This window comes from Aphelocoma coerulescens, chromosome 8 (assembly GCF_041296385.1).
Source record: "Aphelocoma coerulescens isolate FSJ_1873_10779 chromosome 8, UR_Acoe_1.0, whole genome shotgun sequence".
Classification (NCBI taxonomy): Eukaryota; Metazoa; Chordata; class Aves; order Passeriformes; family Corvidae; genus Aphelocoma; species Aphelocoma coerulescens.
This window is the reverse complement of record NC_091022.1, coordinates 30,636,729-30,651,289: the sequence shown is the minus strand read 5'-3', so window position 1 is coordinate 30,651,289 and position 14,561 is coordinate 30,636,729. Positions and strand designations below refer to the sequence as shown.

At 42.1% G+C, this 14,561-nt stretch overlaps 1 protein-coding gene across 1 annotated transcript; it reads left to right on the top strand.

The window, feature by feature from the left end:
• Positions 1-1,500: 1,500 nt before the first annotated feature.
• On the top strand, positions 1,501-14,316 carry TM2D1 (TM2 domain containing 1). The gene is made up of 6 exons (XM_069023560.1): positions 1,501-1,781; positions 3,082-3,155; positions 5,679-5,787; positions 10,097-10,188; positions 12,888-12,961; positions 14,150-14,316. The coding sequence occupies exons 1-6, from the start codon at positions 1,663-1,665 to the stop codon at positions 14,258-14,260; spliced, it is 579 nt and encodes a 192-aa protein (XP_068879661.1). The 5' UTR covers positions 1,501-1,662; the 3' UTR covers positions 14,261-14,316.
• The last annotated feature ends 245 nt before the right edge of the window (positions 14,317-14,561 follow it).

Here is a 14,561-nt window from a genome sequence, read left to right as displayed (position 1 = left end):
TTTCTTGACAGTGATGAACAGCGAGTGGTGTATTTATCCATCCGAGGGACGCGCCGCCGACAGAAGAGCCGGGCACTTTTCCCATCAGTGCACCTCTGTCTCCATCTCCGAGGGCTGAGTTCATCCCGGAGCGCGCTCCGGCCCTGCCCTTTCGCTTCCAGTTGCTGAGAGGAGTATCAATTTTCATTTGCATACTTTGCCTGCTGAACTCCAGGCTGCCAATTCAGTTTACACGCATCTCCCAAAAAGCTGTTAGATGGCAATATTTCACATTGCTGGCTGAGCTCTTTGTCAGCCATCCACACGTTTTTAATCTGCGTTTCCACGGATTCTTGGAATATCTGGGACTGGGACAAACACTTCTTTGGTACTGACAGGCTCCAGACAAGTCACTGTGCACCAAAAGAATGCCCAGAAAACCCAAAAGACTTCCAGAAGGGATGGGTAACGATGATGTTCTCCTAAGTACTATTTCAGAGTTGCTTTCCCAGCTTGTTAGGTTCAGTTTTCCAGTTTTTAGGTCCCTACTTGTTTTTCAGGAAACGCTTCTTGAGCAGATGTAAACTTAGGACAGTGGTGTTGCCTCTCCTGGGTGTGTTTCCTCCAAATAACTTCTCCATCTCCTATAAACACTCCAGGATCCCTAGCAGTTCATAAGTGGAAAATTGATGCATTCAAACACTAGAAAAACCTGAAATAATCACAATAGAAAAATAAATAGCTGTCAAGGGAGTGAGAAAAGGAAAAGGTTTGTAATCACCACAAAATACCTTGCGAAGAGCAAACACGGATGAAGATAGAAGCTTGCCTGCTCCAGGAATTCAGTACTCATTTAAAAATTGAAATAAACAGCATTTTTAACAATGCAGTCACAGCTTTATGTGAAAATAGGGAAGAATTTGAAATTATTTCTCTAATCCGACTGCTGTGGGCATGCTGAACACAGTATCAGCACATCAGGCCCACCTGGATGACGGGGGTTGTGCCAGTCCGGGTTAACCAGGTTTGGCAGGTCACCCCTTTAACTTCGGCTGGGCTTTTTCAACTTATTTTTCAAGTACCCAGCAAACTCCAGACACCACTGGGGACACGCAGAGGTGCGATTTCAGCGGGTGGGCCAAGGCTATAGCGTCGGTGTCTGGAAGAGCGAGGAGGGTTCACCTCATGTTCCTCTCTCACCCGGCCCCGCCGCTCGGTTCAGGGCGCGTCCCGCCCGCGGTGCCAACACCCGGAGCGGCCCAAGCCCGCTCCGAGAGCCGCCTCAGGGCTCCTCACGGGTCCCCCGCTATCGCCGCGGGGCCGCGGCCCCGAACGCCCGACATCTTAGCTGCGGGCAAACGCGCGGCCGGTGCGGCGGCGGGCGCGGCCATCTTTACTCGGGGCGCGACCCCGCCCGTCCCTCCGCCGGGCCCTGCGAGCGCCATCTTGGGTACGGGCGCGCTCTGCCCTCAGCGCGGCCTCGGCCGCCATGTTTAATGAGGTCAGCCTCCCCACCACCCCAAAAAACACTTGAGCCCCGCAAAAAGCCCAGCCCACTCCCTGAGCACCCCACGAACACCTCGGGGTCCCCCTCTGTTTCTCCTCGCAGCTAGCACGGGCTCTCCCCGCGGCGGGGCCGCTCCGCTCCTCCCCGCGTCAGCTGACGGCGGCGGCGGTCCCGTCATGGCCGCCCGGAGCGGCGCGGCTGAGGCGCTGGTCCTGCTTCTCCTCTGGTTCGCAGCCCTGGAGGGAGCAGCGGGCTCGGAGCCGCCGCTCAAGTGCGAGGAGCTGCGGCTGGGGCAATATCCTGAGCGGGGCTGGGCCGGGGCCGCGGTCGGATCGGGGGCTGTTGTTGTGGCGACGGGCCCGGTGTGAGGGGGGGGCACCGCTCGTGGGGAGGGGAGGGAGCAGTGGGGGCCGTGAAGTGCCGGGCAGGGCGGGGGGAAGGTGAGATGAGGGAAAGCCTCAGGTTGGGAGCCCTTGGAGGGTCTCGGCTGGCAGGAGCGGGACAGAGCTCCTCAGGGTGTGGGAGTTGAGGTCACGGCCTCAAGCTGCGCCAGGGGAAGTTCAGGTTGAACATCGGGAGAAATTTCTTCACAAAAAGGGTGATTAGACATCGGAAGGGGCTGCCCAGGGATGTGGTGGAGTTCCGTCCCTGGAGGTGTTCAAAGAACGACTGGCTGTGGCACTCAGTGCTGTTGTCTGGGTGACAGTGTGGGCATCGGTCACAGGTTGGACTCGATGGTCTCAGAGGGCTTTTCCAACCTAATTAATTTCGTGATTTCTGGTGATAGTGTGTGTGCCCCAGTGCACGCTTGGGGTGTCCTTCAAAGAGATTCCCATGGGATGAGAGAGTCCGGTCTGCTACCACTCTGCCTTATTTATTATTTGTAGGACTCTGGAGCGAGATGTGGAGACTTTGCCATTTTATTATGAAATAATGTGTTTTTATGCCGTGCACAGGGAGCAGGAGGTGTGAGGCTCCTGGCTCTCCAAGGCACCTCTTGCCCTCCCCAGAACATGCTGGTTGATGGCAGCTGACAAGTTTTTGATGATCAAAAGTGTCAGGAAAGCAAATCTTGGAAAAAACTCGCTTCATCTCCTGCTTTACTTGGCTGTGGGAGTTGAGACCTCTGGAAGTCAGTTCCTGCTCAGTTTGTTCCTGCACCAAATTCCTGGCGCTTCATATGCTCATTTTTACGCGTTCGTAGAATTTTGTCTGTTCCTGTAGATTAAATTTTCTCAACCAAATGCCTCAATTTCAAGGCACTGTGGTATTTAAATAAGGGAACAAGACCAGATGAGGCGTGTGCTACCTTGTTGCCTCCAAATACAGAGGCTGTAACTGATAAATAGTGTAGTTCCTTTAGGTAGTGCTGACTGCAGCACTAATTAAACGTGGGGCTTATGCGATATATTGGTGTATTAAATTGGATTAGCAGATTTGCTGCATGGTAATGTGCTGCTCCTCTTTTGGGGGCTGGGTAGGAACCAACATCAAGGTGCATCTTAAATCCTCGGGGTTTAAAGAGGGTGGAATAAATTACTGTTAAACCTGTTGTAGTGTTTGATATGAAAACTGTTTTCCTCAATTACCTGAACGTATATGTGTGATGAGCCTAAAATAGACAATAGCACACAAGAACCAATGAATTGCACAAATCACACGGCATATGGTAAGGATTTCTAACTTATATATTGATTAACTACCTTTTTTTCAAGGAAGTGTTCAATTTATGCATTTGTATATCTACTAGCTGAGCTTTATTAAAGATGGGATTAGTAATATCATTTGTAAAAACACTTGTGTGGATTGGGTGCTCTACTAGAAATGAATAAATACACTGTCTCTGATTGGTACTTTTGTAAGTGAGGTTTCTGGTAAATCTCTTCAATGTATGTTACACCCTTTAGGCTCTGTCTTGCACTACTGTGATTAAAACAAACCATTCCTGTCATACTGATTTTGCATGTAATTATTAAAAGAATTGACATGTGACAGAACAGCCTTCAAAATCTTCTAATTTTTTAGGGTTTTTTTCTTAATGCAACATTGTGCCTTCCATCATCACCAGGTTTTGGTGCGTGAGGTTCTATTTTGAAAGCACATTTTTATTTGATGTTCAGTTCTGACATACTTCAGAGTACAACAGAAAAATTCATAAATTGATTACTTGGTTTCCTACCTGTGCTTAACTTCTTTGATGTTCTCAGGCATTAAAATAAACGGTCTGTGTTTGATAGCACAGCAATTTTGCTTTATGTGCACCCTTGTTTCAAAATCATGGAATTACAGAATAGTTTGTGTTGGGAGGGATGTTAAAGCTCATCCAGTCCCACCCCTTGCCAGGGGCAGGGGCACCTTCCACTATCCCAGGTTGCTCCAAGCCCTGTCCAGCCTGGCCTTGGACACTGCCAGGGATGGGGAGTCCACAAAATTCATGTGTGTGCTTGTTGTCTTTCATATTTTGCTTCCTATAAGTGCTGAATGATTTTCTTCTGGGATAGTGAAGGCTTTCCAGACAATATCAGGCACTGGATGAAAATACTTTTCAAAATTGATACTTTTAAAAGTTTTTTCAGTTCTTTCCATCATTTTGACATTGTGTCCCTGACTCTAAATGGGCAGTCAGAGAGCAGAAAGAATATTGCATACAGAATATTGCATTTGAGATAGATCACTACTCAAGATTATCAGTTATTTAACTATTTGCCATGTGATTGTATTTAATACACTGCACTTTTGAACAGGAGATGAGCTTCAGAGTAGAACAAGTTGCTGAATTAATTAACGCTGTTTTCTTTGTGTAGCATTTTTACACACACACCAGTTTTTAGATTTGAGTATTTGAATTTTCTTATTTTTTCAGTATTATTAAGTAATAAAAAGTTAATTTCTGGATCATGCTTGAAACACTGCAATTTCTTAATCACGTTCTGGGATCCCTCACCCAGACAAACAGGGCTTTAATTCAAAGCATCAAAGTGGTGTCACTGAGTAGAAGGTTTGGGGTCTTTGGAGTGACACTGAGAAGAAAACTGTGGCTTTTCCTGTATCATTATATTTCAACTACACTGGGTTTCTTCTAATAACAGAAAAAATTCTTTGCTTAATTTACTTTACAAGAAATAATGTATTTTTTTGTAATTGCCTTAGATTAGACAATGCCTAATCTACCACTACAGGCATATTGATCAGTAGCATCATGGAATGGTTTGGGTTGGAAGGGACCTTAAAGATCATCTCATTCCACCCTCTGCCATGGGCAGGGACACCTTCCACTGTCCCAGCTTGCTCCAAGTCCCATCCGACCTGGCCTTGGGCACTGCCAGGGATGGGGTATATAATCCATGTAAGATTTTATAGCAGTTAAGTCCAGACATAAGTCAAATATTATTTTATTTCTTTGTTTCCATGCAGTATAGATGGGCATTAAAAAATATCCATCTCTTGCCTGTGTGTATTACTGGAATATCTGGAAGGAATGTTAAACCTGGCTTGCAGTTTTGTTGGAATTAACCAACAGGACTCACACGTACTGAAAGCTGATAGAAAGTGGGTAAAGGACTGATTTTTTTTTCCCTTAAAACAACAGACTACAGCATTGGAGAGTGACTAGTATTCTGGTAATATATTGCAAGCTTTTAGCAGGTGTGACTTTCAGCTGTGCTTTCCACTTTGGTTCCCCTAAGAGTCAAGAATAATAGAACATTTTGGGTAGAAAGACTCCTCAGGAAGTTGCATAGTCCAACCTCCTGCTCAAAACAGTACTGGCACTGAATTCCAAACAGGTTGCTCAGGGCTTTGTGCAGTCAGATCTTGAAAACCTCCAGGGATGGTAATGGCATGGCTCCTCTGGGCAACCTGTTCCAATGTTTGACTGTTCTCATGATGAAAATGTTTTCTGTACGTCAGGTTCAGATTTCTCATTGACTCATATTGAAGCCAGAGTGGAAAATACAAAAGAATTGGGGCAGCAATTAGGTTTGTGTACTTTGCTTAATATGTAGCAAGGAAAAACTACAAGTTAGTGGTAGGACTGGCTTAAAAAATATTTTTAAGCAAGTAATTGTGTGTGAACTGTGCTTTGTATCAAGACTGTTGCACAGTACAACTTAATTTGTTTCACTTGTGTGTTGTCAGAAAACTGCTCTGAGTGTCAGTTACTGCTTAATTTCAAATAATTTTTTGTCCTCAGTTCAATGTCTGCCAGCACCAAATATTACTTGCAAAGATCACCTTGGCATAGAGAAAGTCTTCACGGGATATGAAGTTGGATTTTACAAGCCTATTGAGTGTCGCAATGTGTGAGTACTCTTCGGTTTTGAAAATCTGAAGTTTGTCCAAAACCCTATGACGTGTTGGCAGAAGGAAAATAGAAGTAAAACAGAACCATGCACATTTTGCCCAGTAGTTAATCCTCTAATAAACACTATAAGGATGCAACACAGGGTCATGGAATGGTTTGGATTGGGAGGAACCTTGAAGCCCATCTCATTCCATCCCCCTGCCATGGCCAGGAACACCTTCCACTAGACCAGGTTGCTCTGAACATGCATGTTCATAAGGAAATCTGTCTCTGCCTGTGCTTTTTTTGTTGTTGTTGTTTAGTTATTTTTATCTCTTTGCTTTACCTTATTACTTTACCTTTGCTTTACTTCATACTTTAGCTTGGCAAAATTTTGCTCCAAATGCTGAGGCCACATTTCACATGTGCTTAAAATCAGCGCAGTTGCTGGAAGGAGCTGTTGGGGACACCCTCCATCCCCTTCCCTGACAGACCCCAGGACATCAGGGAGCTGCTCTGGGCTTGAGCTGACTTGGATCAGTTCCCCAGTTTGAGTCACAGTACAGTGGCTTCAAGTGCTTGTGCCAGCGCGGGGATGAGGGTGACTCAAGGATAAAACAGAGAGGACAAAGGAGGGCTGGACAGGGCTCTGCTGCTCAGTGGTTCATGCCAGTTCAAAGCGTGCCTGTAGCTGCAGCTGAAGTTCTATTATGCATGAATTTTAGGGGAGCTTCAGGATCTCTGCAGTTACCCCCAAAATCTATAGGAGAAACTGTTCTCTATTTTGGAATAACTTTTATGTTTAATCCAATCCACTGTGTCTTTTAAGAGCCTGTTCTGTATGTGAATGATGGACCTCGTTTTTCTGAAGCACATCGTGAGTGATGGAGAGATCTGGATACCAATAAATGTTCCAACTGGCCAGTGCTAATGATCAGCCAGCACCTGTCACTACCATTTGTTTCCCGTTTTTCTGGGATTCACACTGGAACCTTTCTCTTTTGTCCTACTGGAATCTTTGGAAATTAAAACTCTGTTGATACTGGGTGCTCCCTATCACTCTAGTGGGCAAATAACTCTGATGTGCTACTTGCTGCTTAGTAATTTGCTTAACTCAGAAGTACAGCTCTGCCCCTTAGTTTTATAAATATTTTCTCTGTATTTAGTCTTCTCAGCAGTCAAAGCTCAGCAAGCTGAAGAAAACATATTATTACATCTAATCAAATTTAAATGCCCGCAAAGTAGACATCAGTCACATTTTTGTCCAGAAACAATTGTGTTTCAGTCCCATCTGTGATGGGGACTGAGGAGAAGATGAGCTGTATTAGTTTAATGAAATTGCTTCCTCTTTAGATTAGATGGCAATTCTTATGTTTGGAGGTTTTTTGTATACATATATTTTTGGTTTAGTATAATTTCTAGAAATGTTTTTTAAAGGTAGCTTTTCTTTACATTTATTTATTAAAATCCAGGTCTGTAGGCAGAGAAATGTGATCCTTCTTACCGTATCTATTACTTGATCATGACTATTATTTATGAGGAATACTCAGTGGTTACACTGCCAAAAGAACTTGCTCTGACTTTTCCAGTCCCACAACTGCTAGTATGGCAGAAAGAGAAGAGAACCTTTCTTGGACTGAAAATTCCAGTAAAATACAATTGTGAATGTAGATAGAGTTACACAAGCATGTCCTTCATAATGTCCTAAAACCAGTAAAAAATGGCAGCAAGATTAATATCACTATCCTTCATCTGTACACTTATTTAAAAAGTGGCCCAGTTACTGATAGACCTTTTATGAGGCACTTTGAATGTCACATAAGTGTTAGAAATATTGTTTTAAGCAGGAATCTCCAGCTTAATATTACAACAATAGCCCTGCCTTTTCTACTGCTTTTTGGAGATTTTCGAGCATCTTACCTAAGTTTTGGTAGAAACTGTGACTGTAGAAATAACTGCACATCATTTAACCAGAAAATTAGTTTGAGAAGGCATCTTCCTATGGCAGGATTGTCCCAGCATGGGGACAGCAGGTGAATCTCTATCCCCAAGTTTTGGAAAGGACAAATCAGCACGTTGTCCTTAGCCAAAACTAACCTAGTTTTGTCTAAGTTCTGGGATCCAGTTATTTTAGAGCAAGACCAGTAGATGTTACATGTTTGTGTGAGTGGATGTGCTCAAGTTCATTTACTCCCAGTAATAATTCAAGGAAAAGCTTGTAAGGTTGTTCTGACAAAGAAGTACTGGGAGTCAGGATTGCTTAGGTTTGGCTTTAATTTGATGTTTTGGAGGTAGATCTTATTTTTTGGCCAAATTCTAGAATCCCCCAGACGGGCATTTATCATATATTTTACTTAATATGTGCTGGCCCTGATGCTGCAGACTTGAAATGTCCATTGTTCAAGTGTTGCCATTCCAGGGAAGGAGGCCATGAAATGTTTCTCTGTGAAATTCACGGGGTTCCGTGTGGACAGGTCCTTGAGCAGAGAGCCAAGAGACCCTGAAAGAGCAACCTACAGCAGCACCTGCTTTTGTTAGCTGCTACAGAAGAGCTGGGAGGAAACGTTTGTAACATGGCAGCTGCAAGAAATGTATGCAGAAAAAGGAAAGGTTGGATGAGGCTGAGAAGCAAGAAAAAATCAAAAGAGGAACTGACAAGAAATTGCCTCTTTCACCCAATTGTAGAAATTCCTTCAGATGCCTGGGATGTGACATTTTCCTACTCACTGGTTTAATCTTTGTGCATGTTTTTATCTGAAGGAGTAAGGCAAAGGAAACACAAGAGAGGATGCAGCCCTGTTTGTTACAGTGTTCTCATGCTTCCCCTTCATACTGGATTTCTTCTGCCTGTCAGTTTGATGTTGACAAGGCTGCAGAAACTGTTCTGCTTTCAGAAGCATCTCAGTGCATAGCAAGGGCTCAGCTTATTACTAGCTGTGATCAGGAGCAAAATTAAACCGTGTTCCCATTTTTTATGTAACAGCTCTTTTTATGCTTTAGTGTCCTTGGAGGGCTGTTGACACTTTGTAGTTGATAAACAATTTCCAACAGTTTACCTCAAGTTTTAAATAAACCCATTAGTGTTCTTTACAGTGGAAACAAGACGGTTCTAAAGATGATAATTTACGTTACATTAGGTTCCAGGAATGCCCTGTGTGTTCTGTGTTGCTAATAAACACCAAGTAACAAATACTGAGGTAAGAGTCATGATTTAATCACTTAATGTTGCCATTAGGTTTTAAAGTCAGTAAATTTAGATAATAAGCAAAAAAGGTAGGTCTCTACTTGACATTGAAAATGCTTAATAGAAGTGCTTGGACTTTTGTCAGCTACTGTCCTTTTTGAGACTGTTTTATTCAACTGTCAACCAAGAGTTTAATTTGGGCCTATTAAATAATTGCTGGCACGTAGTAGTGCACGTATCAAAACAGTGAATTATTGAATATTTTTCAGTTCTAATTACATTTGGGTTTGCTGTTCAGAAGCTCGCTGTTCGCCAAGGCAGCAATTCCAGCATTGAGAGCGATATGTTTTTAGCTCCCTTATTAGTGCAAAGTTCTCCAGCAGGGACTGCAGTAACAGGTGGTTTGGTGGTTGCATTGCTCCAGCTGTTGGCAAGAATGGTTCCAATTAGGATAAATCTGAAAAAGTCTGTTCTATCTGTTTATTTTGTATGACTAACCATGGGAAGCTTAACTTGAGAGTGTCTCTCTACCCCTGTGCATCTTTGTACTGTCAACAGTTCTTTTCATTGTGAGTTTGTGCCATTTACAGTGTAATGAGTGAATACATGACTTACTCTTTTTTGTTGAATCCTTCCTGCAGCTTCTTCAGCCGGTGGCCATGGTTCATTTCTCCTTCAGATCTCATGGCAATTACTGTCTCTGCTGACGTCTCACCTGTCTGTCCTGTTCCTCTCGATTTGGCTGCGTGTGAGACTAATGCCTGCAGACAGTGTTCACACACCTCCTGGCTTCCTGGGCTTGTCTCAGTAGGGCTGAACTGTTAGGAAGTGCTCTGTGAAGCTGGGGATGGATCAGCAACTGAATTATGTCTTGACAAGAAATCATCATTTAGTTTCAGAATAATCTGTATTCTGCAAGAGTACACTTGAGTTGCAGCAGCTGAGGTTCCTTTATGGAGGATGCCTTCCCAGTTTGAAAGCTTAACATTATCAATTCCATGGCCGTTAATTGAAGATAAATAACAAGTCTGTTGGTTTTTTTTAAAACTGGAGCAGCAGGAAAATGAGTCACTACTTTAACAGTCAAAAGTATGAGTGGATATATTTTGCAGTCATTATCTACATTGCTTGTTTCTTTTGGCAGAAATGGATACTCCTACAAAGTGGCAGTGGCTCTGTCCTTATTTCTTGGATGGTTGGGAGCAGATAGATTTTATCTAGGCTATCCTGCATTAGGTAAGTTTATTCCTTAATTTTGTTGTTGAGGTAAAGCTTATTGTTATGACTGAGTTGTATGTGTATACTCATATTTTGAGTAATGAAGGCTGACAGCCACAGTTTTAACATTTACAACTAGAATCCTTACTTCATGGTCAAGTGAGGTAAAATGCTGCATTATCCTCAGCCTGCTCTTCTGTTGGAGTGGTGACAAATGGAGATAGAGTGTCCAGCAGATAAAATCCTAATAAGCAAATGTGGTTATTGCTACTCCAAGTTTTGCTTTGCACTGATGTTTACCCATAGCATTCTTCATGAGGCACTGGAGCAGAAGTAGCTTTGCCTCATGTTCCAGCATTAAATGAGGCTTGACTTTACCAGGAAAAAAGTAGACAAATTTTACTGGACACCTGGTGTTTTGGGAGATGCAATTTACTCTGGCAATGCACACCTTCAAGATAAGTCATGGTGTTAGTAACAATTCTGCAGAAGCTGGGACTTTTAATAAGACCTCTCTCTGGTTGATGTTTTTAGGACCTGATTCCCAGGATGATGGTGCCACTGGCTTTTAAGCAATGGAAATACCTTATTATGTTAGAACTGCCTTCACTGGCCTTGTTTCTGTTTCCCTGGACAAAGGGAATGAATTTAAGTATAGATAGAATGGAACAATGATGTGGAAAAGCTGTGTATGTTGCTGTCACTTCAGCCAGAATTTTTGAGTTTCTGCCCATTAAATGCCAACTCTTTTTAAAGACATTATCTGTCCTTCTCTATAATCTTGATTAACATCCATGTCTTTTATCCCTGAGATTCTGTAATTAGCATTTACTTTGTCCATCTGTTTTACAAAAAGATACATTTTTCAAAACAGTCAATAAGGTGCATTATTTTGTTGTACCACTGGATTTGAAATACTAATTTGCCGTAATTATTTTTTTAATATATTGTGGAAATACAGATTCATAAATCCTTAATTCTTTTATAGAAATTCTTTATGCCTGATGCTTTAACCCTACTGGATTATACTGTAACCAGTAGCCAAAGTTAGTATTTAAAATTCCAAAGCCAGTCTTCAATCTGTTGAAAGGTAAAGAAGGCAAAAGCAAATAGGTAAGAGTAGAAGAGAATAAAAGTCAACACATTGGATTCCTTTACAGTGGCTGATTAGGGATTTTTTAGGTCATCTTTGCCTTGGCAAAAAATGGTTAAGAAAGGTTAACAACATTGAAATCTTTTTTGCAAGTGTAATGAAGACTGTAAATGCTCTTTGGTTTATTTTTTTCCTTCTCTTTTGTTTAAAGAGCACACAAATACAAACAAGCTGTTGAGTATGAAGAAATCAGGAAGGCAACCTCTTCCTCTCCCACACACTGTGAACTAAACCATGAGTTATTACTGCAGAACAACACTATTTTTTCCCTCCATGCTTTAGAGCAGTTTATTTTCTCAGTGTGATCTGCTTGTGGGGAGGGAAGTGAGGAGGAAGAAAAAACCCAACTTTACCCTGCACTCCAGAAATAAATGCCAGGTTCAGAAACAGTTCTCCTCCATCCACTTCCTTAAGTAAAGTTGAGCTGCAGCAGTGGTAAGAAATCTTCTGGGTTCCCAAAATCCCAGCTAGCATGTTCCATGGGCAGGGATACCTTCAGATCAGGTTGTGCAGAGCTCCATCCAGCCTGGCCTTGGGCACTCCCAGGGATCCAGGGGCAGCCACAACTCCTCTGGGCAACCTGTGCCAGGGCCTAAGAGGGAAGGATGCCCAGGGACTTTTCGTGCATGAGAGACAAATCCAGACAGTGGGATGCTCTTCCTGCAGTGTGCATGCAGTTACTCCTCTCCTCTGCCCCATATGCAGCCCCATAAACAGGCCTGGGGGAGAGGAGGTGGTTTGTGGACACGTTGCTGCTTTGGAGAGAGGAGTTAACCAAGATGTTTGCCTGAAATAATACTCATAATAGATACAGTTCTCACTGGATTGCCTTCATTGTACTAGAAATTACTGATATTAAAAATAAATTTGAAGGCAGCCTCTTTTTTCTTAAGGCATTTTCCAAATGAAGTCTGCCTTGCAGGACAACTTCCAATAAAACATTCATCTGTCACTTGCTATTCCCGTGTACTTTCTATTAATCTTTCATTTATTTGTATAAAACCCAACATTTTTGAATACCAGTTAAAAAGAAGTGTTTATATATTTTTATATGTATTCAAAATAAATTCATATTTCAGCAAAAATATAAAAATTACACAAAGGATTGTTTTCCAAAGTTGCATGTTCTGAAAATCAAATCAGTATGTGCTGCATCTCGTGAGGTGGTAGAAAGTCTCTTTCTATACATAAGCAAATTTTGCAGCTCAAGTTGGGATTTTTCTGTCTGTGCCTCAGTGAAAGGAATATTTCAGTAACCTGATTATCAACTTTTGCCTTTCCTTGTGTAAGAATATTTATACATTAAAAAAATCAATTGTTAATATTTAAAATCTTTAAAGTGTGTTCAGGATGTAGAAATATGAACATGTGGGGTTTTTTTTTCCCTAATAATTAAAGACGTTTAACCTTAGGTCTGCTTCTAGATAGAGGTATATATATATATATACATATATATAAACACACACGTTTTGTGGGATGAGGAAAGAGTTTGGATGTTGTTGCCACCACTGATTAAATCCAGTGATTGCTTAAAGGTACATTAAATTTTACTTTTCTTTTTTAGGTTTGTTAAAGTTCTGCACTGTAGGGTTTTGTGGAATTGGGAGCCTAATTGATTTCATACTTATTTCAATGCAGGTAAGTCAGGGCTTTCAAAACAAGCTCCAAATTGTGTTTTTTAAAGCTTTGATTTGATTACTAACACTTTGGTAGTATTTTGGCCTTAAGGACCATTGGGTATTGAAAAATCAAGGCATTTATTTTGGCTCTGCTTGTAGATTGATGTTGTAGAATATAGACAGAAAATATCAATATATTTGCTGTTGGAATTAAAAATTAGCCATCTATAAATACAATTAATAGCTTGGAAGCCATAGCACCATAAATCCACATGGTCAGAACCTCTTTATGTGAGGCAGAGTGTTGGACTCAGCGTGAGATGTCCTACTGTTCCCAGAATCCTCAGGTTCTGTGTTTGCACATGCTTTATGCTGATGAAAGAAGACATTGCCACTTTCATTTTCTACCTCTCCTCCAAATTCAACTCCAGCATCACCTGAGAGCTGTGAGGGATTCATGAGGGTTAAATCCCCAGCTGGAGTGACATCTTGTGACATCATGAAATTGCCAAATTGTTTTATTCAACAGAGCAGCAGCCATTTAGCATGAATTGCAAATTGGCTACGATGAACTCAAAAGCCATTGTGGATATGGGAGGTTTTTTCTATAGGTTTGTAGGGAAATATTTTAAAAGTGTGCACTTTGTATACGTCTTTTGTGTGCATTCTCAAATTCCTTTCTCTGCTGTCGTGGTGATCTTGCCTCAGAGCACTTACACATCCAGTTGAGAGTATCTTTCATCTCTCCTTGTTGATCTCCCTGGTGGCTCCACATCAATTTAGCACTCCCAGAACAAAAACTCCATGATCTTTCCTCCTTCTCTTCATTCCTTACCTGTTCAGTATTTCAAAGACTCTTGTCATCAGCCTAATTCTCTGCTGCCGACCCTCCTTTGTTCAGGAAAAGTGGTTTGGAGCCCACTCATTTGTTAGGCTGGTTTTGTGCCTCAAATCCTCATCGGATTAGCTGAGTCCCAGTGCCTGGCTGTAATTTGGTTGATTAGAAGCCCAGGGGAAATGTTCCTTCTGAGACAGCGCTCGCTAAAACAGTTAAACTGCAGCCTAACTTCAAAATAAATCTAGTTTCTGTTTGACTAATTAAGCATGACTAATTTTATGATGGGAAAATTAGCAGTAATTGAGACATTAGCACAAAGTATATATTTCACTTCATATTGAAAAGTCTTGGTTCTTTTTTCTGTTGCAGATTGTTGGCCCTTCCGATGGCTCCAGTTACATCATCGATTATTATGGGGCCAGGCTGACCCGGCTCACCATCACCAATGCAACCTTCAGGAAAATGCAGACCTATCCCTAACTCTGGCAGGGAGTGGCACAAATCCATAGGTGCAGCTTGTTTTTACAGCTGGATCCAGTGGTTAATCCAAGCTGGATCCAGTGGTTAATCCAACTGATTACCCCTCATCAGAACAGCATATCAAATGCACGGTGAACAAAGAGGATAAAATGTGAAAGTTCCTCACGTGAACAAGTTGACCTCAAAGGTGGAACTCTGGGACTGCTCTGTTTCTGGGAGCACAGGGTTTGTTGCTAAGTTGTATCATCTGTGAAACAATGCAGACTGTTGCAGTTTGCACTGATGCAAACTGTGTCATTTA